General features: G+C 66.9%; 1 protein-coding gene across 3 annotated transcripts in view; it reads right to left on the bottom strand.

Annotated features, from left to right (window-relative positions):
- LOC106731741 (SH2B adapter protein 3-like) overlaps positions 1–25,611 on the bottom strand; it is a 118,914-nt gene that overhangs the window by 50,804 nt on the left and 42,499 nt on the right. Inside the window, exon 2 of one of the 3 annotated variants that reach the window (XM_089775066.1) lies at positions 23,225–23,243. The exons of the other annotated variants lie outside the window; for them this stretch is intronic. Within the exon in view, the coding sequence (XP_089631192.1) occupies positions 23,225–23,243 (19 nt within the window). The remainder of the gene's footprint in view (positions 1–23,224; positions 23,244–25,611) is intronic. 3 annotated transcript variants of the gene reach the window in all.

The raw sequence follows: 25,611 nt of genomic DNA, 5'->3' as shown, positions 1-25,611 counted from the left end.
CAAGCCCAGGCCCTGGGGCAGGGCAGGGCGATAAATGGGCGGCCGGACCCTAGCTCAGGGCCAGGCAGCAAATGGTGGCCAGGCCCTAGTGCAAGGCATGGCCACAAACAAACACCCAGATTTGTAGAAGCTCCTAGTTCAGGAGCTGGGCAGGTAACACCTGCAGCCGTGAGGGGGAGACTGCCACCTGGGGGGCAGGCAAAGGCCCACCCACTCCACTGCACCCCCGCCCAGGCTGCAGCAGTGCAGCTGCTACTGGCTCAGCAAGGCCCCAGCCTGCAACGTGCTGGCCCAGAACTGCTCTCAGCCCATGCTACCCCCAGGCCACTTCTTGTCTCCCCCTCCGCAGGTACCTGTACCTCCAGCAGGTCCATCAGGGAGTTGAGATCAGTGTTGTCCCAGCAGGGTCTGGGCAGCCTGGTCAAGGGGTTGGAGCTCTGCAGTGTCCAGTAGGTTCACCAGGCCCTATGCAGCCATCAGGGTTCCAGCCAGTCCACCAGCTCCAGCAAGCCCTCAGGGTCCCCATCAGTCCATAGGTCCTCTAGCCCAGGCAAGGCCTTAGGATCTCCAAGTGTCCACAGGCCTCAGGACTTGAGGCAGGACCTCCGGCTCAAGCAGGTCCTTATACTCACCAAGCACCAGCACAGCCCCAGGCTCCTCTGGGACAGAGAATAGTGCTACTAGCTGGCCTGGCCAGACCTCTACAACCCACACTGAGCAGTTTCAGCTGACAGCTGTAGAAGACCCAAGCCAAGTCTCAGCCTCCCCCAACCAGATGCTCTAGACAAACCTCTGTCTCCCTCACAAGCTGGGCCTTGACTAAGCTCTCAGCCAGGCTTTTTATAGTCCTAGCCCCACCCCTTGCCTTCCGGTCAGGTGACTGGGCAGGGCTAGGCTGTGCCCAAAATGGCAGCGGGGGAGGTCTCTTTCCTTTGCTCTGCTTTAGAGAAGGAGAAGAGGCAGCAGGGTGCAGGGGCTGCTCTCTTCCTTCTCCTCCCACCCCGCTGGTTCCTGCTCCTGCACCAGCAGGAGCCCTCCCCACCCAGCTGCCTCCCTGCCCGTCTGCTGAGGCCTGCTCCCCGGACGTCGCTGCACCCCACCACCACCACCACCACCACCTGCTGCTGTTGCTGCCTCTGCCTGGGGGGAGAGGGGGGGCCTGCCAGCTGCCCTCCCTCTCCCCTCCACCACTGCTCCAGAGGAGGAAGACCACCCCACCAGCACCTACCACCCGGAGGCCTTCCACTGCTGCCTGCCTACTGCTGCTGCTGCACCCCGCTGAGGGGGAGAAGAGGAAACCACTGAGAACTGTGGAGGGGGTTTGTTCACAAACTGAGCTTTTTCAATCTGCTCTGGGGTGGTGGTGAATTGAACTGTTAAAAGGGGGGCTGGGGGAGAGGCTCGGAGCCCTCCCCCCAGTCCAGCTGCCCCCCCCCCCCACCCGCTGCCACCACCCCCAAGGCCCCCTCCACCACCCTTTGCCACCTGGACTGCCTCTTCTCCCCCTGGTGGGGTTTGCTGCCCTGCCTGCCACCTGGGACTCTGCTGCAGCGGTGGGCGAGGTTGAGCCCCACACAGCGCTCGTGGGTGTGCTCCCTCCCCCCCCCCCCTCTTCTGGACTCGGCCCCCCTCCCTCAGCTACATCTGGCTGGGGGGCCACCCTTACCCCCGGTCACCCACCCTACCCCAGCAGCTTGGTTTTTCCCCCACTGCCTGCCCCTCCCTGTTAGCTTAGTTTGGTTCCTTCCCTCCCTTCCCAAATCCACTTACCCACCACACCTGCTCCCAAAGTCATCTGCCACGCCCCTGCCCCAGCCAGCCCAAGAGTGTGTGCCCCGCCCCACCCAGCTGTTGTTTGCCTCCATTTTATCCCTTCCCACCCCCCCCAGCCACCCTCCAGCCCTTGAGCACCACCTGATTTGCCTCGCCCCCTCCCTGCCCTGAGCGCTTGTGCCCCCCCTTTTAGTTAGCCCCCTTGTTCACTGCACCTCCCCAACGGCCCCACAACCCCCCCCCCCCGTATCCCAGTGCAGCCGGAGGAGCCGGCCCCCGCCCTGTACCCGTTACCTTGCCCCCTGCCTGCCCTGCCGGCCCCCTCCTCCTCCGCTCCAGCCTTGCGGGGAGGAGTGGTTGCTGGCCCCTCGGTTCCCCTGCTCTATCCGCCCCTTTTGGTTCTCTCCCTCCCAGCAACCAGTCGGCGGGAGGGAGTAGTTGCCCCCCCTTTTTCCCCTTCTCCCCTTCCCTCCCAATTATACGCCCCCCCCACCCTTCCCTTCCCTTGCGTGCCCCCGCCCCCGTATTAGCGCCCTCCTCCTCTGCTACAGCCTCAGCAGGGAGGTGAGGCTGCTAACTCCCCCCCCCCCCATATCTTCAGTTGTCCTCCCCAAAACCAGCACCCTCCCTCTCTCCCACCCCCTCCATTTCAGACACCCTCCTCCCTCGCCTGCTGTCTGGTGGGGAGGAGCGGTGAACCCTTGCTCCCCTTCCTCTTATCTGTGCCTCCTTCCTACCCCCCCCTTCCATGATGGAGGCAGTCCCTACCACGCCCCCCTCGCTACCACCAGGCCCGACAACTGCTGCGGCTGACCTCCCGACCCCAGGCCCGAGCTCCGCCGCCGCCACGGCCACCGCTCCCTCAGACACGGGAGCAACCATCACCTCGGCCGGAAAAAAGGGCGGGGGGAAGAAAAAGGGCAAAAGCCCAGCCGCAAAGGCCAAATCCATCACGGCCAAAGCCGCCCCGCCCTCCACAGCCCCTCCTTCCCCTGCTGTCCCCTCCACCAGCTCTGGGGGTGACACAATCAAGACCCCCAGAGCGTACGCCCAGGTGGCCGCTGCTGCCCCCTCACCTGCTCCGTCATCGGCCCCGACTGCCGCCTCCAGCTCCATCCCTGGCGGCCGCGGCCCCTTTCCCACCATGACCAGGAGGCACGGCGTCCGCTGCCTCCTGGTTGCCGCCTCGCCCCACATGGAAACCTACGTGCGGGCGATGGCGAGGGTGGTGGGGGCCTCGGCCGTGGTGGCGGCCTCCAAGATGTACGGCAAGGCGGTCTTCTTCCTTGCCTCGGAGGCCGCCGCCCAGGAGGCGGTGGAGAGGGGCCTGGCGGTGGGAGGCGTGCACGTGCCCCTCGAACCTTTGGAGGACCTGGGCGTACGGGTGGTGCTCACCTCCGTCCCGCCCTTCCTCCCTAATGCCGCCCTGTTACCTTCCCTCTCCACCCTGGGGAAGCCCATCTCGACCATCAGCCCTCTCCCGCTAGGCTGTAAGGACCCCGCCCTCCGCCACGTTCTATCTTTCCGCCGGCAGGTACAACTGCAGCTGCCGCCGGCGGCGCGTGGCGGGGAGGCGCTCGAGGGGTCCTTCTTGGTGCCCTACCAGGGGGCCCATTATCGGATTCATTACTCCTCGGGGGAGACCCGGTGCTTCCTCTGCCGGGCGATGGGGCACGTCCGGAGGGACTGTCCCTTGGCCCGGTCGGAGGAGGCGTCCGGGCCCCCCGGGGCCCGTAAGGGCGCCGGCCCCACCACCGCCGGCCCCCCTGGTAGTCCGGGATCCGCGGCCGCCCCTCCTCCAACCGACGGCCCTGCTCGGGAGCCAGAGGCGTCCCCCCTGGCGCGCCCGAGCGGGCAGGCGGGCCCCACCTCTATTCGGTCAGTCACCGCGGGGCCCGAGGAGGAGAGGGTGGCGCGGTTGCCGCAGGGCGAGGGAGAGGGCCCTCCCCGGGTGGAGGTATCCCCTTCCTTCCCACCCTTGCCACAACGCCGTCCCCGAACCCCAAAAGTGCCCCCCGGCCTTGCCCTCGCTGACCGGCCCTCCACTTCCACCTTGGAGGGCTGGACGCTCGTCGGGGGCAAGCGCAAAGCCCGCCGGTTGCGGGCTCAATCTCCCCCCTCCGATGAGGAGGGCGGGAAGGCCCCCCTCCGAAAGATCCCGAGGGGGGCCGGCGCTGCCCAGAGCGCCCCCGACGAGCATCAGCGGGAGGCGCCGGCCGAGGAAGCCGCGGCGGCGAGGGGGGACGACGACGCCCCCCCTGCGGAGCTTCTCCACGGGGAGGCCTCGGGTGGAGCCCCCCCGACCCCGGTTCCAACTGAGCCCCCCTCCGTTCCCGCTGAGGTAATTGTTGCCTCGGCGGCCGGAGGGGAAGGCTCCGGGGCCGAGGGGATGGAGCTTAGCTCCATCTTCGAGGAGATCGAGGCCCTGGGTCTGACCCCGCTCACCCAGGGGGAGGACGACCCTCCGCCAGCGGGCCTCGGTCTGGGCGGCGACTCTATGGCGCCGCCCCCTCCTCTCCCCGATCCCATGTCCCAGGTGGCTGACCCCGTCCTCACACTTGGGGCGCCCCTGATACTGCCCACTGGCCCGGCCGTCTCGAGCGCCGGAACGGATGCCGCCGAGCCCTCCGGGGCGACGGCTGGCGCCGAGCGGCCGGGTCCCGGGGTTGGGGGTGCCCCCTCTCCAGCTACCGAGGCGGGGCAGTCATCCCCCTTTCCCGTTGGGGGCCCAGCAGAAAATGCCATCCAGGCCGACGCCGTGGCATTAATACCTGCCTCTCCACCTGAGCCCGGTGTCGGCGCGGGCCCCCTTCCTGTTCCCGACCCCCAACTTTCCATTCGGGAGGCGCCGCAGCCCGGTGGGATTGCCACACGGGACCCTTTCCCAGACCCCGTCCAGGATCCCGATTCCCTCCCACGTCCCGATCCTCCCCCTACTCCCGCTTCCGCCCTTTACGAACCCATCTCCAGCCCCGAGTCCTCCCCTGTTCCCGATCCCTTCCCTACCCCTACCTCTGCCCCATTCCCTGTCCCCGACCCACTGTCCGGCCCTGAACCTACCCCTCCCCCCGGCTCTGCCGTGGAGGTAACCCCTCCCTCGCCGTCCCCCCCTTCCTTTCCCATCCTGGTCCCCGTCATGTTGCCCGATCCGTCCCTACTGCCCCCCCAAACACCCGCCAGTGCCACCCCCGCGAGGGCCGTCTCGTTCCCGCTAGCTGCGGGCGGCCCTTCGGGGGTCGTTTTTGTATCCCCGGTCCCCAACCCGTTGGGGGCTGCCTTGTTCCCTCCGCCGCCTCCTTCCCTGCCGGGGTCGGGGGCGGGCAGCGCGGCGCCAGCAGTCACGGCGCCGCGTCGGGGATCGGATCCCTGTTTGTCCGTCTCCGTGGCCCGTGAGCTTCATCCGGGGGCCCGGACGGAGGAGAATCCTGGTTCCCCCTCGGTGCTGAGGGGCGAGCTGCGCCAATTCCTCGCGGATAACCGCGGGGCGAAAGGAAAGGTGCAGCTCGCCCTCCAGCGCTGGGGGGACTTCCACTCCATCCTCCAGGCCACTAGAGCCTTGTTGCAGGAGGGGAGAGGGACCAGTAGGCAGGACGACGCGGCCTACCGTCAGACCCGCAGGTTTCGGGACGCTCTCCTGACCTTCGGGTCGGGGAGCGGTCTGCTGCGGGGCCTGCGTGAGGCCGCCGACTCGCCTGTCCGCGAGGATCTACCCCAGCCCTCACTATGAACTGTACCATCCTCGCAACATTGAATGCCCGGGGCTGTAGGGCGGGTCTCCGCAGGAGCCGGGTGCTCTCCTTCCTTCGGGAGGGGGGGTACTCGGTGGTTTTCCTGCAGGAGACCCACACGACTCCGGCCGTCGAGGCTGGCTGGCGGCTGGAGTGGGGGGACGGGGTGTATTTTAGCCACCTCGGCGCCCACTCGGCCGGGGTGGCCACCCTGTTCTCCCCTGCCCTACGGCCCGAGGTGCTGGGGACCGCCGAGGTTGTCCCGGGCCGCCTGCTGCACGTCCGGGCCCGCGTGGAGGGGCGGACGTTGAACCTGGTCAACGTCTATGCCCCGAACGCGGGCCCGGACCAGGTCACCTTTTATCGGCAGGCGGCCACCTTCCTCGGCACTCTGGATCCTCGCGAGGGCCTGGTCCTGGGCGGGGACTTCAACACCACCCTCGATGACCGGGACCGTGTAGGACTCGCGAACTGCCAGGCCGCGGCGGACGTCCTCAGGGAGATAGTGGAACATCACTCCCTGGTGGACGTCTGGCGAGACCACCACCCGGACGACAGTACCACCTTCACTTACGTCCGGGTGGGGAAAACACGGTCGAGCTACTCCCGGTTGGATCGCATTTACCTGTCGCGATTCCATCTGGCACGAGCCCACTCCTCCAGCATCCGGCCGGCCCCGTTCACGGACCACCATTTGGTGTCCGTGAAGGCCTCTCTGACTTCGGAGAGGCTGGGGCCGGCCTATTGGCATTTTAACAATAGCTTGCTGGAGGACGTGGGCTTCGTGGCGTCCTTCCGGGAGTTCTGGCAGGCCTGGCGGGGGCAGCGGCCCGCCTTCCCCTCGGCGCGGCGATGGTGGGATGTGGGGAAGGTGCGCGCCCGGCTCTTCTGCCGTGACTACTCCCGGGGCGCCAGCCGGCGGAGGGATGCGGCGATAGGGCAGCTAGAGCGGGAGGTCTTGAAGCTTGAGAGGCGCCTGGCGTCCGCCCCCGAGGATCCACTCCTCCGCGAGGCGTGCCGGGAGAAGCGGGAGGAGCTCCGAGCCCTGGAAGATCACAGGGCCCGGGGCGCTTTTGTCCGATCCCGCATCCACCTCCTTCGGGAGATGGATCGCGGCTCCCGCTTCTTCTACGCCCTGGAGAAAAGGAGGGGGGCAAAAAAGCACGTCACCTGCCTCTTGGCGGAGGACGGCACCCCCCTCACGGATCCGGTGGAGATGCGTGGAAGGGCCAGGGCCTTCTACGCCAGTTTGTTCTCCCCGGATCCGACCGAAGCCGACGCCTGCAGGGCGCTCTGGACCGAGCTCCCGACGGTCAGCGCGGGCGACCGAGACCGGCTGGAGCTGCCTCTCACTCTGGCCGAGTTCTCGGAAGCCCTCCGTCTCATGCCCAACAACAAAACCCCGGGCATGGACGGGCTGACCGTGGAGTTCTACCGCGTGTTCTGGGACGTCCTCGGCCCGGACCTCGTCACCGTCTGGGCCGAGTCCCTGGAGAGCGGGGTCCTCCCTCTGTCGTGCAGGCGAGCGGTGCTCGCCTTACTTCCGAAGAAGGGGGACCTCCGCGACCTACGGAATTGGCGTCCCGTCTCGCTCCTCAGCACGGACTACAAGATCGTAGCGAAAACCATCTCGCTGCGACTGCGGTCCGTGCTGGCGGACGTGATCCATCCCGACCAGACCTACACCGTCCCGGGCCGTAGTATATTTGATAACTTGTATTTGGTCCGGGATCTCTTAGAGCTCGGGTGTAGGGACGGCTTGTCGTTCGCCCTCCTGTCCCTGGACCAGGAGAAGGCGTTCGACAGGATGGACCACGGGTATCTCCTGGGCACCCTGCAGGCCTTCGGCTTCGGGCCCCGGTTTGTGGGTTTTCTCCGGGTGCTGTACGCCCTCGCGGAGTGTTTGGTCAGGCTCAACTGGACCCTGACCGAGCCGGTCAGCTTCGGGCGGGGGGTACGTCAGGGGTGTCCGCTGTCGGGCCAGCTGTACGCTCTGGCGATCGAGCCCTTCCTCTGTCTCCTCCGTAGGAGGTTGACGGGGTTGGTGCTTCGGGAGCCGGAGCTGCGGCTGGTCCTGTCGGCGTACGCCGATGACGTGCTCCTCGTGGTCCAGGACCCGGGCGACCTGGCGCGGGTGGAGGCTTGCCAAGCCGTCTACTCGGCAGCCTCCTCCACCCGGGTCAACTGGGTCAAGAGCTCTGGCCTGGTGGTCGGGGACGGGTGGCGGGCCGGCTCCCTCCCACCCGCGCTTCAGGCCATCAGGTGGAGCGCGGGTCCGCTGCTCTATCTGGGCGTTTATTTATCCGCCACGCATCCCTCTCCGCCGGAAAACTGGCAAGGTTTGGAGGCCAGGGTGGGTGAGCGGCTGCGGAGATGGACGGGACTGCTCCGGTGTCTCTCCCTTCGCGGGAGAGCGCTGGTACTCAATCAGCTGGTCCTGTCCATGCTCTGGCACCGGCTCAACACCCTGCGCCCGGCCCCGGAGGTCCTGGCCAAGCTCCAGAGGGCAGCTTTGGGGTTCTTTTGGCCAGGACTGCACTGGGTCTCTGCAGGGGTCCTGTCCCTCCCCCTGGAGGAGGGGGGTCAGGGCCTGGTCTGCATACGCAGCCAGGTCCGGACCTTCCGCCTCCAGGCCCTGCAGAGACTCCTCTTCAGTGCAGGTAGTCCGGCATGGGGCACCTTGGCGCGCGCTTTCCTCCGCCGCCTCCGAGGGCTCCGATACGACCGGCAGCTCTTTTTTATCCACCCGAGGGGTCTTCCGCGAGACCTCTCAGAGCTGCCGGAATTCTACCAGGACCTCCTCCAGACCTGGAAGCTGTTCTCGGCGACCAGGTCCGTTGTGGCCTCCGAGGGGGCAGACCTCCTCGCGGAGCCCCTGCTCCACAATCCAGCCTTGTGTGTGCAGGTGGCGGAGTCTCCCTCGGTGCGCCGGAGGCTGATCCTGACAGAAACCACCACGGTCGGAGACCTCCTGGACTACGACAGGGGGGACTGGGTGGATCCCCGAGCGCTCGCTCGGCGCATGGGGCTCTCCACCCCCCGAACCCCTCTGCGCCTAATCCAGGAGGTGAAGGCGGCTTTGCCGCGGCCCGCTCTCGACTTCCTGCAGCGGTCCTTGCGAGAGGGTACACCCCGCCCCTCCCCTCCTGCAAAGCCTCCGTCCCTTATTATTGGGCCCCTGTTCCACGGGCCCCCCCGGCCTCCCCACCCCTGGACCCCCAGCCGGCTGCAAAATCTGCAGCCGGTCTGTTTCCAAGCCGCGCCAAGGCAACATCTGTACACGCTCGTGCTCCACACCCTGCATTTCCCCACCCTCGTGTCCCGCCCTGATACCAAATGGCGGGACTATCTAAGACCCGTAGAGGGTGGGGAACCCCGGTGGGCCAGCGTCTACTCCGATCTTATTCCGCGGCCCATCGGGGACATCAGTTGGCGGCTCCTTCACGGAGCCGTGAGCACGGGCGTGTACTTGGCGCGGTTTACCCCCATCCCAGACACCTGCCCCTTCTGCGGCGTGAGGGAGAACCTGGCGCACGCCTACCTCGAATGCGCCAGGTTGCAGCCCCTATTCCGGCTCCTCCAGAACCTCTTATTGAGGTTCTGGCTGCACTTTTCCCCCCACCTATTCATTTACGCACACCCTATCCGTGGCCCCACAAAGTCGCGAGACCTCCTCGTCAACCTCCTCCTGGCTCTAGCTAAGAGCACCATCTACAATACCAGGAGGAGGATGCTAGACGAGGGGGTTCTCTGCGACTGTGGGGCCTATTTCCGCTCCTCCCTTGTGTCACGAATCCGGGCAGAGTTCCTCTGGGCGGCGTCCACTGGCTCCATCGACAGCTTTGAGGAGCAGTGGGCGCTGTCCGGGGTTCTCTGCTCGGTGTCCCCATCCGGCTCCCTTATTTTGAACCTCTAACCCGCACTCCTTGATCCTTTATTCATTATTTGTCCCAAGGAATTAGTTGGACATGGGTCCAGTGTCCCTCCCATAAGGCTGGGGAGGGGCTTTTAGAAGGTGGGCGGGCTTCGCCCGCCCACCATCCCATGTTTTCAAATAGAACCAGCTCCAGCAAGCCCTCAGGGTCCCCATCAGTCCATAGGTCCTCTAGCCCAGGCAAGGCCTTAGGATCTCCAAGTGTCCACAGGCCTCAGGACTTGAGGCAGGACCTCCGGCTCAAGCAGGTCCTTATACTCACCAAGCACCAGCACAGCCCCAGGCTCCTCTGGGACAGAGAATAGTGCTACTAGCTGGCCTGGCCAGACCTCTACAACCCACACTGAGCAGTTTCAGCTGACAGCTGTAGAAGACCCAAGCCAAGTCTCAGCCTCCCCCAACCAGATGCTCTAGACAAACCTCTGTCTCCCTCACAAGCTGGGCCTTGACTAAGCTCTCAGCCAGGCTTTTTATAGTCCTAGCCCCACCCCTTGCCTTCCGGTCAGGTGACTGGGCAGGGCTAGGCTGTGCCCAAAATGGCAGCGGGGGAGGTCTCTTTCCTTTGCTCTGCTTTAGAGAAGGAGAAGAGGCAGCAGGGTGCAGGGGCTGCTCTCTTCCTTCTCCTCCCACCCCGCTGGTTCCTGCTCCTGCACCAGCAGGAGCCCTCCCCACCCAGCTGCCTCCCTGCCCGTCTGCTGAGGCCTGCTCCCCGGACGTCGCTGCACCCCACCACCACCACCACCACCACCTGCTGCTGTTGCTGCCTCTGCCTGGGGGGAGAGGGGGGGCCTGCCGGCTGCCCTCCCTCTCCCCTCCACCACTGCTCCAGAGGAGGAGGACCACCCCACCAGCACCTACCACCCGGAGGCCTTCCACTGCTGCCTGCCTACTGCTGCTGCTGCACCCCGCTGAGGGGGAGAAGAGGAAACCACTGAGAACTGTGGAGGGGGTTTGTTCACAAACTGAGCTTTTTCAATCTGCTCTGGGGTGGTGGTGAATTGAACTGTTAAAAGGGGGGCTGGGGGAGAGGCTCGGAGCCCTCCCCCCAGTCCAGCTGCCCCCCCCCCCCCACCCGCTGCCACCACCCCCAAGGCCCCCTCCACCACCCTTTGCCACCTGGACTGCCTCTTCTCCCCCTGGTGGGGTTTGCTGCCCTGCCTGCCACCTGGGACTCTGCTGCAGCGGTGGGCGAGGTTGAGCCCCACACAGCGCTCGTGGGTGTGCTCCCTCCCCCCCCCCCCTCTTCTGGACTCGGCCCCCCTCCCTCAGCTACATCTGGCTGGGGGGCCACCCTTACCCCCGGTCACCCACCCTACCCCAGCAGCTTGGTTTTTCCCCCACTGCCTGCCCCTCCCTGTTAGCTTAGTTTGGTTCCTTCCCTCCCTTCCCAAATCCACTTACCCACCACACCTGCTCCCAAAGTTATCTGCCACGCCCCTGCCCCAGCCAGCCCAAGAGTGTGTGCCCCGCCCCACCCAGCTGTTGTTTGCCTCCATTTTATCCCTTCCCACCCCCCCCAGCCACCCTCCAGCCCTTGAGCACCACCTGATTTGCCTCGCCCCCTCCCTGCCCTGAGCGCTTGTGCCCCCCTTTTAGTTAGCCCCCTTGTTCACTGCACCTCCCCAACGGCCCCACAACCCCCCCCCCCCCGTATCCCAGTGCAGCCGGAGGAGCCGGCCCCCGCCCTGTACCCGTTACCTTGCCCCCTGCCTGCCCTGCCGGCCCCCTCCTCCTCCGCTCCAGCCTTGCGGGGAGGAGTGGTTGCTGGCCCCTCGGTTCCCCTGCTCTATCCGCCCCTTTTGGTTCTCTCCCTCCCAGCAACCAGTCGGCGGGAGGGAGTAGTTGCCCCCCCTTTTTCCCCTTCTCCCCTTCCCTCCCAATTATACGCCCCCCCCACCCTTCCCTTCCCTTGCGTGCCCCCGCCCCCGTATTAGCGCCCTCCTCCTCTGCTACAGCCTCAGCAGGGAGGTGAGGCTGCTAACTCCCCCCCCCCCATATCTTCAGTTGTCCTCCCCAAAACCAGCACCCTCCCTCTCTCCCACCCCCTCCATTTCAGACACCCTCCTCCCTCACCCGCTGTCTGGTGGGGAGGAGCGGTGAACCCTTGCTCCCCTTCCTCTTATCTGTGCCTCCTTCCTACCCCCCCCTTCCATGATGGAGGCAGTCCCTACCACGCCCCCCTCGCTACCACCAGGCCCGACAACTGCTGCGGCTGACCTCCCGACCCCAGGCCCGAGCTCCGCCGCCGCCACGGCCACCGCTCCCTCAGACACGGGAGCAACCATCACCTCGGCCGGAAAAAAGGGCGGGGGGAAGAAAAAGGGCAAAAGCCCAGCCGCAAAGGCCAAATCCATCACGGCCAAAGCCGCCCCGCCCTCCACAGCCCCTCCTTCCCCTGCTGTCCCCTCCACCAGCTCTGGGGGTGACACAAGACCCCCAGAGCGTACGCCCAGGTGGCCGCTGCTGCCCCCTCACCTGCTCCGTCATCGGCCCCGACTGCCGCCTCCAGCTCCATCCCTGGCGGCCGCGGCCCCTTTCCCACCATGACCAGGAGGCACGGCGTCCGCTGCCTCCTGGTTGCCGCCTCGCCCCACATGGAAACCTACGTGCGGGCGATGGCGAGGGTGGTGGGGGCCTCGGCCGTGGTGGCGGCCTCCAAGATGTACGGCAAGGCGGTCTTCTTCCTTGCCTCGGAGGCCGCCGCCCAGGAGGCGGTGGAGAGGGGCCTGGCGGTGGGAGGCGTGCACGTGCCCCTCGAACCTTTGGAGGACCTGGGCGTACGGGTGGTGCTCACCTCCGTCCCGCCCTTCCTCCCTAATGCCGCCCTGTTACCTTCCCTCTCCACCCTGGGGAAGCCCATCTCGACCATCAGCCCTCTCCCGCTAGGCTGTAAGGACCCCGCCCTCCGCCACGTTCTATCTTTCCGCCGGCAGGTACAACTGCAGCTGCCGCCGGCGGCGCGTGGCGGGGAGGCGCTCGAGGGGTCCTTCTTGGTGCCCTACCAGGGGGCCCATTATCGGATTCATTACTCCTCGGGGGAGACCCGGTGCTTCCTCTGCCGGGCGATGGGGCACGTCCGGAGGGCCCCCTGGTAGTCCGGGATCCGCGGCCGCCCCTCCTCCAACCGACGGCCCTGCTCGGGAGCCAGAGGCGTCCCCCCTGGCGCGCCCGAGCGGGCAGGCGGGCCCCACCTCTATTCGGTCAGTCACCGCGGGGCCCGAGGAGGAGAGGGTGGCGCGGTTGCCGCAGGGCGAGGGAGAGGGCCCTCCCCGGGTGGAGGTATCCCCTTCCTTCCCACCCTTGCCACAACGCCGTCCCCGAACCCCAAAAGTGCCCCCCGGCCTTGCCCTCGCTGACCGGCCCTCCACTTCCACCTTGGAGGGCTGGACGCTCGTCGGGGGCAAGCGCAAAGCCCGCCGGTTGCGGGCTCAATCTCCCCCCTCCGATGAGGAGGGCGGGAAGGCCCCCCTCCGAAAGATCCCGAGGGGGGCCGGCGCTGCCCAGAGCGCCCCCGACGAGCATCAGCGGGAGGCGCCGGCCGAGGAAGCCGCGGCGGCGAGGGGGGACGACGACGCCCCCCCTGCGGAGCTTCTCCACGGGGAGGCCTCGGGTGGAGCCCCCCCGACCCCGGTTCCAACTGAGCCCCCCTCCGTTCCCGCTGAGGTAATTGTTGCCTCGGCGGCCGGAGGGGAAGGCTCCGGGGCCGAGGGGATGGAGCTTAGCTCCATCTTCGAGGAGATCGAGGCCCTGGGTCTGACCCCGCTCACCCAGGGGGAGGACGACCCTCCGCCAGCGGGCCTCGGTCTGGGCGGCGACTCTATGGCGCCGCCCCCTCCTCTCCCCGATCCCATGTCCCAGGTGGCTGACCCCGTCCTCACACTTGGGGCGCCCCTGATACTGCCCACTGGCCCGGCCGTCTCGAGCGCCGGAACGGATGCCGCCGAGCCCTCCGGGGCGACGGCTGGCGCCGAGCGGCCGGGTCCCGGGGTTGGGGGTGCCCCCTCTCCAGCTACCGAGGCGGGGCAGTCATCCCCCTTTCCCGTTGGGGGCCCAGCAGAAAATGCCATCCAGGCCGACGCCGTGGCATTAATACCTGCCTCTCCACCTGAGCCCGGTGTCGGCGCGGGCCCCCTTCCTGTTCCCGACCCCCAACTTTCCATTCGGGAGGCGCCGCAGCCCGGTGGGATTGCCACACGGGACCCTTTCCCAGACCCCGTCCAGGATCCCGATTCCCTCCCACGTCCCGATCCTCCCCCTACTCCCGCTTCCGCCCTTTACGAACCCATCTCCAGCCCCGAGTCCTCCCCTGTTCCCGATCCCTTCCCTACCCCTACCTCTGCCCCATTCCCTGTCCCCGACCCACTGTCCGGCCCTGAACCTACCCCTCCCCCCGGCTCTGCCGTGGAGGTAACCCCTCCCTCGCCGTCCCCCCCTTCCTTTCCCATCCTGGTCCCCGTCATGTTGCCCGATCCGTCCCTACTGCCCCCCCAAACACCCGCCAGTGCCACCCCCGCGAGGGCCGTCTCGTTCCCGCTAGCTGCGGGCGGCCCTTCGGGGGTCGTTTTTGTATCCCCGGTCCCCAACCCGTTGGGGGCTGCCTTGTTCCCTCCGCCGCCTCCTTCCCTGCCGGGGTCGGGGGCGGGCAGCGCGGCGCCAGCAGTCACGGCGCCGCGTCGGGGATCGGATCCCTGTTTGTCCGTCTCCGTGGCCCGTGAGCTTCATCCGGGGGCCCGGACGGAGGAGAATCCTGGTTCCCCCTCGGTGCTGAGGGGCGAGCTGCGCCAATTCCTCGCGGATAACCGCGGGGCGAAAGGAAAGGTGCAGCTCGCCCTCCAGCGCTGGGGGGACTTCCACTCCATCCTCCAGGCCACTAGAGCCTTGTTGCAGGAGGGGAGAGGGACCAGTAGGCAGGACGACGCGGCCTACCGTCAGACCCGCAGGTTTCGGGACGCTCTCCTGACCTTCGGGTCGGGGAGCGGTCTGCTGCGGGGCCTGCGTGAGGCCGCCGACTCGCCTGTCCGCGAGGATCTACCCCAGCCCTCACTATGAACTGTACCATCCTCGCAACATTGAATGCCCGGGGCTGTAGGGCGGGTCTCCGCAGGAGCCGGGTGCTCTCCTTCCTTCGGGAGGGGGGGTACTCGGTGGTTTTCCTGCAGGAGACCCACACGACTCCGGCCGTCGAGGCTGGCTGGCGGCTGGAGTGGGGGGACGGGGTGTATTTTAGCCACCTCGGCGCCCACTCGGCCGGGGTGGCCACCCTGTTCTCCCCTGCCCTACGGCCCGAGGTGCTGGGGACCGCCGAGGTTGTCCCGGGCCGCCTGCTGCACGTCCGGGCCCGCGTGGAGGGGCGGACGTTGAACCTGGTCAACGTCTATGCCCCGAACGCGGGCCCGGACCAGGTCACCTTTTATCGGCAGGCGGCCACCTTCCTCGGCACTCTGGATCCTCGCGAGGGCCTGGTCCTGGGCGGGGACTTCAACACCACCCTCGATGACCGGGACCGTGTAGGACTCGCGAACTGCCAGGCCGCGGCGGACGTCCTCAGGGAGATCGTGGAACATCACTCCCTGGTGGACGTCTGGCGGGACCACCACCCGGACGACAGTACCACCTTCACTTACGTCCGGGTGGGGAAAACACGGTCGAGCCACTCCCGGTTGGATCGCATTTACCTATCACGATTCCATCTGGCACGAGCCCACTCCTCCAGCATCCGGCCGGCCCCGTTCACGGACCACCATTTGGTGTCCGTGAAGGCCTCTCTGACTTCGGAGAGGCTGGGGCCGGCCTATTGGCATTTTAACAATAGCTTGCTGGAGGACGTGGGCTTCGTGGCGTCCTTCCGGGAGTTCTGGCAGGCCTGGCGGGGGCAGCGGCCCGCCTTTCCCTCGGCACGGCGATGGTGGGACGTGGGGAAGGTGCGCGCCCGGCTCTTCTGCCGTGACTACTCCCGGGGCGCCAGCCGGCGGAGGGATATGGCGATAGAGCAGCTGGAGCGGGAGGTCTTGAAGCTTGAGAGGCGCCTGGCGTCCGCCCCCGAGGATCCACTCCTCCGCGAGGCGTGCCGGGAGAAGCGGGAGGAGCTCCGAGCCCTGGAAGATCACAGGGCCCGGGGCGCTTTTGTTCGATCCCGCATCCACCTCCTTCGGGAGATGGATCGCGGCTCCCGCTTCTTCTATGCCCTGGAGAAAAGGAGGGGGGCAAAAAAGCACGTCACCTGCCTCTTGGCGGAGGACGGCACCCCCCTCACGGATCCGGCGGAGATGCGCGGAAGGGCCAGGGCCTTCTACGCCAGTTTGTTCTCCCCGGATCCGACCGAAGCCGACGCCTGCAGGGCGCTCTGGACCGAGCTCCCGACGGTCAGCGCGGGCGACCGAGACCGGCTGGAGCTGCCTCTCACTCTGGCCGAGTTCTCGGAAGCCCTCCGTCTCATGCCCAACAACAAAACCACGGGCATGGACGGGCTGACCGTGGAGTTCTACCGCGTGTTCTGGGACGTCCTCGGCCCGGACCTCGTCACCGTCTGGGCCGAGTCCCTGGAGAGCGGGGTCCTCCCTCTGTCGTGCAGGCGAGCGGTGCTCGCCTTACTGCCGAAGAAGGGGGACCTCCGCGACCTACGGAATTGGCGTCCCGTCTCGCTCCTCAGCACGGACTACAAGATCGTAGCGAAAACCATCTCGCTGCGACTGCGGTCCGTGCTGGCGGACGTGATCCATCCGGACCAGACCTACACCGTCCCGGGCCGTAGTATATTTGATAACTTGTATTTGGTCCGGGATCTCTTAGCGCTCGGGTGTAGGGACGGCTTGTCGTTCGCCCTCCTGTCCCTGGACCAGGAGAAGGCGTTCGACAGGATGGACCACGGGTATCTCCTGGGCACCCTGCAGGCCTTCGGCTTTGGGCCCCGGTTTGTGGGTTTTCTCCGGGTGCTGTACGCCCTCGCGGAGTGTTTGGTCAGGCTCAACTGGACCCTGACCGAGCCGGTCAGCTTCGGGCGGGGGGTACGTCAGGGGTGTCCGCTGTCGGGCCAGCTGTACGCTCTGGCGATCGAGCCCTTCCTCTGTCTCCTCCGTAGGAGGTTGACGGGGTTGGTGCTTCGGGAGCCGGAGCTGCGGCTGGTCCTGTCGGCGTACGCCGATGACGTGCTCCTCGTGGTCCAGGACCCGGGCGACCTGGCGCGGGTGGAGGCTTGCCAAGCCGTCTACTCGGCAGCCTCCTCCGCCCGGGTCAACTGGGTCAAGAGCTCTGGCCTGGTGGTCGGGGACGGGTGGCGGGCCGGCTCCCTCCCACCCGCGCTTCAGGCCATCAGGTGGAGCGCGGGTCCGCTGCTCTATCTGGGCGTTTATTTATCCGCCACGCATCCTTCTCCGCCGGAAAACTGGCAAGGTTTGGAGGCCAGGGTGGGTGAGCGGCTGCGGAGATGGGCGGGACTGCTCCGGTGTCTCTCCCTTTGCGGGAGAGCGCTGGTACTCAATCAGCTGGTCCTGTCCATGCTCTGGCACCGGCTCAACACCCTGCGCCCGGCCCCGGAGGTCCTGGCCAAGCTCCAGAGGGCAGCTTTGGGGTTCTTGTGGCCAGGACTGCACTGGGTCTCTGCAGGGGTCCTGTCCCTCCCCCTGGAGGAGGGGGGTCAGGGCCTGGTCTGCATACGCAGCCAGGTCCGGACCTTCCGCCTCCAGGCCCTGCAGAGACTCCTCTTCAGTGCAGGTAGTCCGGCATGGGGCACCTTGGCGCGCGCTTTCCTCCGCCGCCTCCGAGGGCTCCGATACGACCGGCAGCTCTTTTTTATCCACCCGAGGGGTCTTCCGCGAGACCTCTCAGAGCTGCCGGAATTCTACCAGGACCTCCTCCAGACCTGGAAGCTATTCTCGGCGACCAGGTCCGTTGTGGCCTCCGAGGGGGCAGACCTCCTCGCGGAGCCCCTGCTCCACAATCCAGCCTTGTGCGTGCAGGTGGCGGAGTCTCCCTCGGTGCGCCGGAGGCTGATCCTGGCAGAAACCACCATGGTCGGAGACCTCCTGGACTACGACAGGGGGGACTGGGTGGATCCCCGAGCGCTCGCTCGGCGCATGGGGCTCTCCACCCCCCGAACCCCTCTGCGCCTACTCCAGGAGGTGAAGGCGGCTTTGCCGTGGCCCGCTCTCGACTTCCTGCAGCGGTCCTTGCGAGAGGGTACACCCCGCCCCTCCCCTCCTGCAAAGCCTCCGTCCCTTATTATTGGGCCCCTGTTCCACGGGCCCCCCCGGCCTCCCCACCCCTGGACCCCCAGCCGGCTGAAAAATCTGCAGCCGGTCTGTTTCCAAGCCACGCCAAGGCAACATCTGTACACGCTCGTGCTCCACACCCTGCATTTCCCCACCCTCGTGTCCCGCCCTGATACCAAATGGCGGGACTATCTAAGACCCGTAGAGGGTGGGGAACCCCGGTGGGCCAGCGTCTATTCCGATCTAATTCCGCGGCCCATCGGGGACATCAGTTGGCGGCTCCTTCACGGAGCCGTGAGCACGGGCGTGTACTTGGCGCGGTTTACCACCATTCCAGACACCTGCCCCTTCTGCGGCGTGAGGGAGAACCTGGCGCACGCCTACCTCGAATGCGCCAGGTTGCAGCCCCTATTCCGGCTCCTCCAGAACCTCTTATTGAGGTTCTGGCTGCACTTTTCCCCCCACCTGTTCATTTACGCACACCCTATCCGTGGCCCCACAAAGTCGCGAGACCTCCTCGTCAACCTCCTCCTGGCTCTAGCTAAGAGCACCATCTACAATACCAGGAGGAGGATGCTAGACGAGGGGGTTCTCTGCGACTGTGGGGCCTATTTCCGCTCCTCCCTTGTGTCACGAATCCGGGCAGAGTTCCTCTGGGCGGCGTCCACTGGCTCCATCGACAGCTTTGAGGAGCAGTGGGCGCTGTCCGGGGTTCTCTGCTCGGTGTCCCCATCCGGCTCCCTTATTTTGAACCTCTAACCCGCACTCCCTGATCCTTTATTCATTATTTGTCCCAAGCAATTAGTTGGACATGGGTCCAGTGTCCCTCCCATAAGGCTGGGGAGGGGCTTTTAGAAGGTGGGCGGGCTTTGCCCGCCCACCATCCCATGTTTTCAAATAGACTCCCCTCCACCACTGCTCCAGAGAAGGAGGACCACCCCACCAGCACCCACCACCCGGAGGCCTTCCACTGCTGCCTTGCTGCTGCTGCACCCCACTGAGGGGGAGAAGAGGAGATCATCACCATCAAGAACTGTGGAGGGGGTTCGTTTACAGACTGAGCTTTTTCAATCCGCTCCGGGGTGGTGGTGAGTTGAACTGTTAAAAGGGGGGCTGGGGGAGAGGCTCAGAGCCCTCCCCCCAGTCCAGTTGCCCCCCCCACCCCACCCGCTGCCACCACCCCCAACGTCCCCTCCACCACCCCTTACCATCTGGACTGTCTCTTCTCCCCCTGATGGGGTTTGCTGCCCTGCCTTCCACCTGGGACTCTGCTGCAGCGGTGGGCGAGGTTGAGCCCCACACAGTGCTCGTGGGTGTGCTCCCTCCCCCCTCTTCTGGACTTGGCCCCCCTCCCTCAGCTACATCTGGCTGGGGGGCCACCCTTACCCCCGGTCACCCACCCTACCCCAGCAGCTTGGTTTTTCCCCCCACTGCCTGCCCCTCCCTGTTAGCTTAGTTTGGTTCCTTCCCTCCCTTCCCAAATCCACTTACCCACCACACCTGCTCCCAAAGTCATCTGCCACGCCCCTGCCCCAGCCAGCCCAAGAGTGTGTGCCCCGCCCCACCCAGCTGTTGTTTGCCTCCATTTTATCCCTTCCCACCCCCCCCAGCCACCCCCCAGCCCCCCCCAGCCCTTGAGCACCACCCGATTTGCCTCGCCCCCTCCCTGCCCTGAGTGCTTGTGCCCCCCCTTTTTAGTTAGCCCCCTTGTTCACTGCACCTCCCCAACGGCCCCATAGCCCCCCCCCCCGTATCCCAGTGCAGCCGGAGGAGCCGGCCCCCGCCCTGTACCCGTTACCTTGCCCCCTGCCTGCCCTGCCAGCGCCCTCCTCCTCCGCTTCCAGCCTTGCGGGGAGGAGTGGTTGCTGGCCCCTCGGTTCCCCTGCTCTATCCGCCCCTTTTGGTTCTCTCCCTCCCAGCAACCAGTCGGCGGGAGGGAGTAGTTGCCCCCCCTTTTTCCCCTTCTCCCCTTCCCTCCCAATTATACGCCCCCCCCACCCTCCCCTTCCCTTGCGTGCCCCCGCCCCTGTATTAGCGCCCTCCTCCTCTGCTACAGTCTCAGCAGGGAGGTGAGGCTGCTAACTCCCCCCCCCCCATATCTTCAGTTGCCCTCCCCAAAACCAGCACCTTCCCTCTCTCCCACCCCCTCCATTTCAGACACCCTCCTCCCTCGCCTGCTGTCTGGTGGGGAGGAGCGGTGAACCCTTGCTCCCCTTCCTGTTATCTGTGCCTCCTCCCTACCCCCCCCTTCCATGATGGAGGCAGTCCCTACCACGGCCCCCTCGCTACCACCAGGCCCGACAACCGCTGCGGCTGACCTCCCGACCCTAGGCCCGAGCTCCGCCGCCGCCACGGCCGCCAGTCCCTCAGACACGGGAGCAACCATCACCTCGGCCGGAAAAAAGGGCGGGGGGAAGAAAAAGGGCAAAAGCCCAGCCCCAAAGGCCAAATCCACCACGGCCAAAGCCGCCCCGCCCTCCGCAGCCCCTCCTTCCCCTGCTGTCCCCTCCACCAGCTCTGGGGGTGACACAATCAAGACCCCCAGAGTGTACGCCCAGGTGGCCGCTGCTACCCCCTCACCTGCCCCGTCATCAACCCCGACTGCCGCCTCCAGCTCCATCCCTGGCGGCCGCGGCCCCTTTCCCACCATGACCAGGAGGCACGGCGTCCGCTGCCTCCTGGTTGCCGCCTCGCCCCACATGGAAACCTACGTGCGGGCGATGGCGAGGGTGGTGGGGGCCTCGGCCGTGGTGGCGGCCTCCAAGATGTACGGCAAGGCGGTCTTCTTCCTTGCCTCGGAGGCCGCCGCCCAGGAGGCGGTGGAGAGGGGCCTGGCGGTGGGAGGCGTGCACGTGCCCCTCGAACCTCTGGAGGACCTGGGCGTACGGGTGGTGCTCACCTCCGTCCCGCCCTTCCTCCCTAATGCCGCCCTGTTACCTTCCCTCTCCACCCTGGGGAAGCCCATCTCGACCATCAGCCCTCTCCCGCTGGGCTGTAAGGACCCCGCCCTCCGCCACGTCCTATCCTTCCGCCGGCAGGTACAGCTGCAGCTGCCGCCGGCGGCGCGTGGCGGGGAGGCGCTCGAGGGGTCCTTCCTGGTGCCCTACCAGGGGGCTCTCTACCGAGTCCACTACTCCTTGGGGGAGAGCCGGTGCTTCCTCTGCCGGGCAATGGGGCACGTCCGGAGGGACTGTCCCATGGCCCGGTCGGGGGAGGCGTCCGGGACCTCCGGGGCCCGTGAGGACATTGGCCCCACCACCGCCAGCCCCCCGGTAGTCTGGCCTCCGCGGCCGCCCCTCCTCCAACCGACGGCCCTGCTCGGGAGCCGGAGGCGCCCCCTCCGACGTACCCGAGCGGGCAGGCGGGCCCCGCCTCTACACGATCTGTCTTTGCGGGGCCCGAGGAGGAGAGGGTGGCGCGGCTGCTGCCGGGCAAGGGAGAGGGCCCTCCCCAGGTGGAGGTATCCCCCTCCTTCCCTCCTTTGCCACAACGCCCTCCCCGAAAATCAAACGTGCCCCCTGGCCTTGCCCCTGCTGACCAGCCCTCCACCTCCACCTTGGAGGACTGGACGCTCGTCCGGGGGAAGCGCAAAGCCCGCCGTTCGCGGGCTTCCTCTCCCCCCTCCGATGCGGAGGGCGGGAAGGCCCCCCGAAAGATCCCGAGGGGGGCCAGCGCTGTCATGATCGCCCCCGGCGAGCGTCAGCAGGAGGCGCCGGCCGAGGAAGCCGTGGCAGCGAGGGGGGACGATGAAGTCCCCCCTGAGGAGCCTATCCACGAGGAGGCCTCTGATGGAGCCCCCCCGGCCCTGGGTTCAACTGAGACCCCCTCCGTCCCCGCCGAGGTAATTGGTGCCTTGGCGGCCGGAGGGGAAGGCTCCGGGGCCGAGGGGATGGAGCTTAGCTCCATCTTCGAGGAGATCGAGGCCCTGGGTCTGACCCCGCTTACCCAGGGGGAGGACGACCCTCCGCCAGCGGGCCTCGGTCTGGGCGGCGACTCTATGGCGCCGCCCCCTCCTCTCCCCGATCCCGTGTCCCAGGTGGCTGACCCCGTCCTCACGCTCGGGGCGCCCCTGATATTACCCACTGGCCCGGCCGACTCGAGCGCCAGAACGGATGCCGCCGAGCCCTCCGGGGCGACGGCTGGCGCCGAGCGGCCGGGTCCCGGGGTTGGGGGTGCCCCCTCTCAAGCTACCGAGGCGGGGCAGTCATCCCCGTTTCCCGTTGGGGGCCCAGCAGAAAATGCCATCCAGGCCGACGCCGAGGCATTAACACTTGCCTCTCCACCTGAGCCCGGCGTCGGCGCGGGCCCCCTTCCTGTTCCCGACCCCCAACTTCCCATTCGGGAGGCGCCGCAGCCCGGTGGGATTGCCACACGGGACCCTTTCCCAGACCCCGTCCAGGATCCCAATTCCCTCCCACGTCCCGATCCTCCCCCTACTCCCGCTTCCGCCCTTTACGAACCCATCTCCAGCCCCGAGTCCTCCCCTGTTCCCGATCCCGACCCACTGTCCGGCCCTGAACCTATCCCTCCCCCCGGCTCTGCCGTGGAGGTAACCCCTCCCTTGCCGTCCCCCCCTTCTTTTCCCATCCTGGTCCCCGTCATGTTGCCCGATCCGTCCCTACTGCCCCTCCAAACATCCGCCAGTGCCACCCCCGCGAGGGCCGTCTCGTTCCCGCTAGCTGCGGGCGGCCCTTCGGGGGTCGTTTTTGTATCCCCGGTCCCCAACCCGTTGGGGGCTGCCTTGTTCCCTCCGCCGCCTCCTTCCCTGCCGGGGTCGGGGGCGGGCAGCGCGGCGCCAGCAGTAACGGCGCCGCGTCGGGGATCGGATCCCTGTTTGTCCGTCTCCGTGGCCCGTGAGCTTCATCCGGGGGCCCGGACGGAGGAGAATCCTGGTTCCCCCTCGGTGCTGAAGGACGAGCTGCGCCAATTCCTCGCGGATAACCGCGGAGCGAAAGGAAAGGTGCAGCTCGCCCTCCAGCGCTGGGGGGACTTCCACTCCATCCTCCAGGCCACTAGAGCCTTGTTGCAGGAGGGGAGAGGGACCAGTAGGCAGGACGACGCGGCCCACCGTCAGACCCGCAGGTTTCGGGACGCTCTCCTGACCTTCGGGTCGGGGAGCGGTCTGCTGCGGGGCCTGCGTGAGGCCGCCGACTCGCCTGTCCATGAGGATCTACCCCAGCCCTCACTATGAATTCTACCATCTTCGCAACGTTGAATGCCCGGGGCTGTAGGGCGGGTCTCCGCAGGAGCCGGGTGCTCTCCTTCCTTCGGGAGGGGGGGTACTCGGTGGTTTTCCTGCAGGAGACCCACACGACTCCAGCCGTCGAGGCTGGCTGGCGGCTGGAGTGGGGGGACGGGGTGTATTTTAGCCACCTCGGCGCCCACTCGGCCGGGGTGGCCACCCTCTTCTCCCCTGCCCTACGGCCCGAGGTGCTGGGGACCGCCGAGGTTGTCCCGGGCCGCCTGCTGCACGTCCGGGCCCGCGTGGAGGGGCGGACGTTGAACCTGGTCAACGTCTATGCCCCGAACGCGGGCCCGGACCAGGTCACCTTTTATCGGCAGGCGGCCACCTTCCTCGGCACTCTGGATCCTCGCGAGGGCCTGGTCCTGGGCGGGGACTTCAACACCACCCTCGATGACCGGGACCGTGTAGGACTCGCGAACTGCCAGGCCGCGGCGGACGTCCTCAGGGAGATCGTGGAACATCACTCCCTGGTGGACGTCTGGCGAGACCACCACCCGGACGACAGTACCACCTTCACTTACGTCCGGGTGGGGAAAACACGGTCGAGCCACTCCCGGTTGGATCGCATTTACCTCTCACGATTCCATCTGGCACGAGCCCACTCCTCCAGCATCCGGCCGGCCCCGTTCACGGACCACCATTTGGTGTCCGTGAAGGCCTCTCTGACTTCGGAGAGGCTGGGGCCGGCCTATTGGCATTTTAACAATAGCTTGCTGGAGGACGTGGGCTTCGTGGCGTCCTTCCGGGAGTTCTGGCAGGCCTGGCGGGGGCAGCGGCCCGCCTTTCCCTCGGCGCGGCGATGGTGGGATGTGGGGAAGGTGCGCGCCCGGCTCTTCTGCCGTGACTACTCCCGGGGCGCCAGCCGGCGGAGGGATGCGGCGATAGAGCAGCTGGAGCGGGAGGTCTTGAAGCTTGAGAGGCGCCTGGCGTCCGCCCCCGAGGATCCACTCCTCCGCGAGGCGTGCCGGGAGAAGCGGGAGGAGCTCCGAGCCCTGGAAGATCACAGGGCCCGGGGCGCTTTTGTTCGATCCCGCATCCACCTCCTTCGGGAGATGGATCGCGGCTCCCGCTTCTTCTATGCCCTGGAGAAAAGGAGGGGGGCAAAAAAGCACGTCACCTGCCTCTTGGCGGAGGACGGCACCCCCCTCACGGACCCGGCGGAGATGCGTGGAAGGGCCAGGGCCTTCTACGCCAGTTTGTTCTCCCCGGATCCGACCGAAGCCGACGCCTGCAGGGCGCTCTGGACCGAGCTCCCGACGGTCAGCGCGGGCGACCGAGACCGGCTGGAGCTGCCTCTCACTCTGGCCGAGTTCTCGGAAGCCCTCCGTCTCATGCCCAACAACAAAACCACGGGCATGGACGGGCTGACCGTGGAGTTCTACCGCGTGTTCTGGGACGTCCTCGGCCCGGACCTCATCACCGTCTGGGCCGAGTCCCTGGAGAGCGGGGTCCTCCCTCTGTCGTGCAGGCGAGCGGTGCTCGCCTTACTGCCGAAGAAGGGGGACCTCCGCGACCTACGGAATTGGCGTCCCGTCTCGCTCCTCAGCACGGACTACAAGATCGTAGCGAAAACCATCTCGCTGCGACTGCGGTCCGTGCTGGCGAACGTGATCCATCCCGACCAGACCTACACCGTCCCGGGCCGTAGTATATTTGATAACTTGTATTTGGTCCGGGATCTCTTAGCGCTCGGGTGTAGGGACGGCTTGTCGTTCGCCCTCCTGTCCCTGGACCAGGAGAAGGCGTTCGACAGGATGGGCCACGGGTATCTCCTGGGCACCCTGCAGGCCTTCGGCTTCGGGCCCCGGTTTGTGGGTTTTCTCCGGGTGCTGTACGCCCTCGCGGAGTGTTTGGTCAGGCTCAACTGGACCCTGACCGAGCCGGTCAGCTTCGGGCGGGGGGTACGTCAGGGGTGTCCGCTGTCGGGCCAGCTGTACGCTCTGGCGATCGAGCCCTTCCTCTGTCTCCTCCGTAGGAGGTTGACGGGGTTGGTGCTTCGGGAGCCGGAGCTGCGGCTGGTCCTGTCGGCGTACGCCGATGACGTGCTCCTCGTGGTCCAGGACCCGGGCGACCTGGCGCGGGTGGAGGCTTGCCAAGCCGTCTACTCGGCAGCCTCCTCCGCCCGGGTCAACTGGGTCAAGAGCTCTGGCCTGGTGGTCGGGGACGGGTGGCGGGCCGGCTCCCTCCCACCCGCGCTTCAGGCCATCAGGTGGAGCGCGGGTCCGCTGCTCTATCTGGGCGTTTATTTATCCGCCACGCATCCTTCTCCGCCGGAAAACTGGCAAGGTTTGGAGGCCAGGGTGGGTGAGCGGCTGCGGAGATGGGCGGGACTGCTCCGGTGTCTCTCCCTTCGCGGGAGAGCGCTGGTACTCAATCAGCTGGTCCTGTCCATGCTCTGGCACCGGCTCAACACCCTGCGCCCGGCCCCGGAGGTCCTGGCCAAGCTCCAGAGGGCAGCTTTGGGGTTCTTTTGGCCAGGACTGCACTGGGTCTCTGCAGGGGTCCTGTCCCTCCCCCTGGAGGAGGGGGGTCAGGGCCTGGTCTGCATATGCAGCCAAGTCCGGACCTTCCGCCTCCAGGCCCTGCAGAGACTCCTCTTCAGTGCAGGTAGTCCGGCATGGGGCACCTTCGCGCGCGCTTTCCTCCGCCGCCTCCGAGGGCTCCGATACGACCGGCAGCTCTTTTTTATCCACCCGAGGGGTCTTCCGCGAGACCTCTCAGAGC

This window comes from Pelodiscus sinensis, chromosome W (genome assembly GCF_052426305.1).
Source record: "Pelodiscus sinensis isolate ZL-2025 chromosome W, ASM5242630v1, whole genome shotgun sequence".
Classification (NCBI taxonomy): domain Eukaryota; kingdom Metazoa; phylum Chordata; order Testudines; family Trionychidae; genus Pelodiscus; species Pelodiscus sinensis.
The sequence above is the reverse complement of the archived record's forward strand: the minus strand, read 5'-3'. Positions and strand labels throughout refer to the sequence as shown.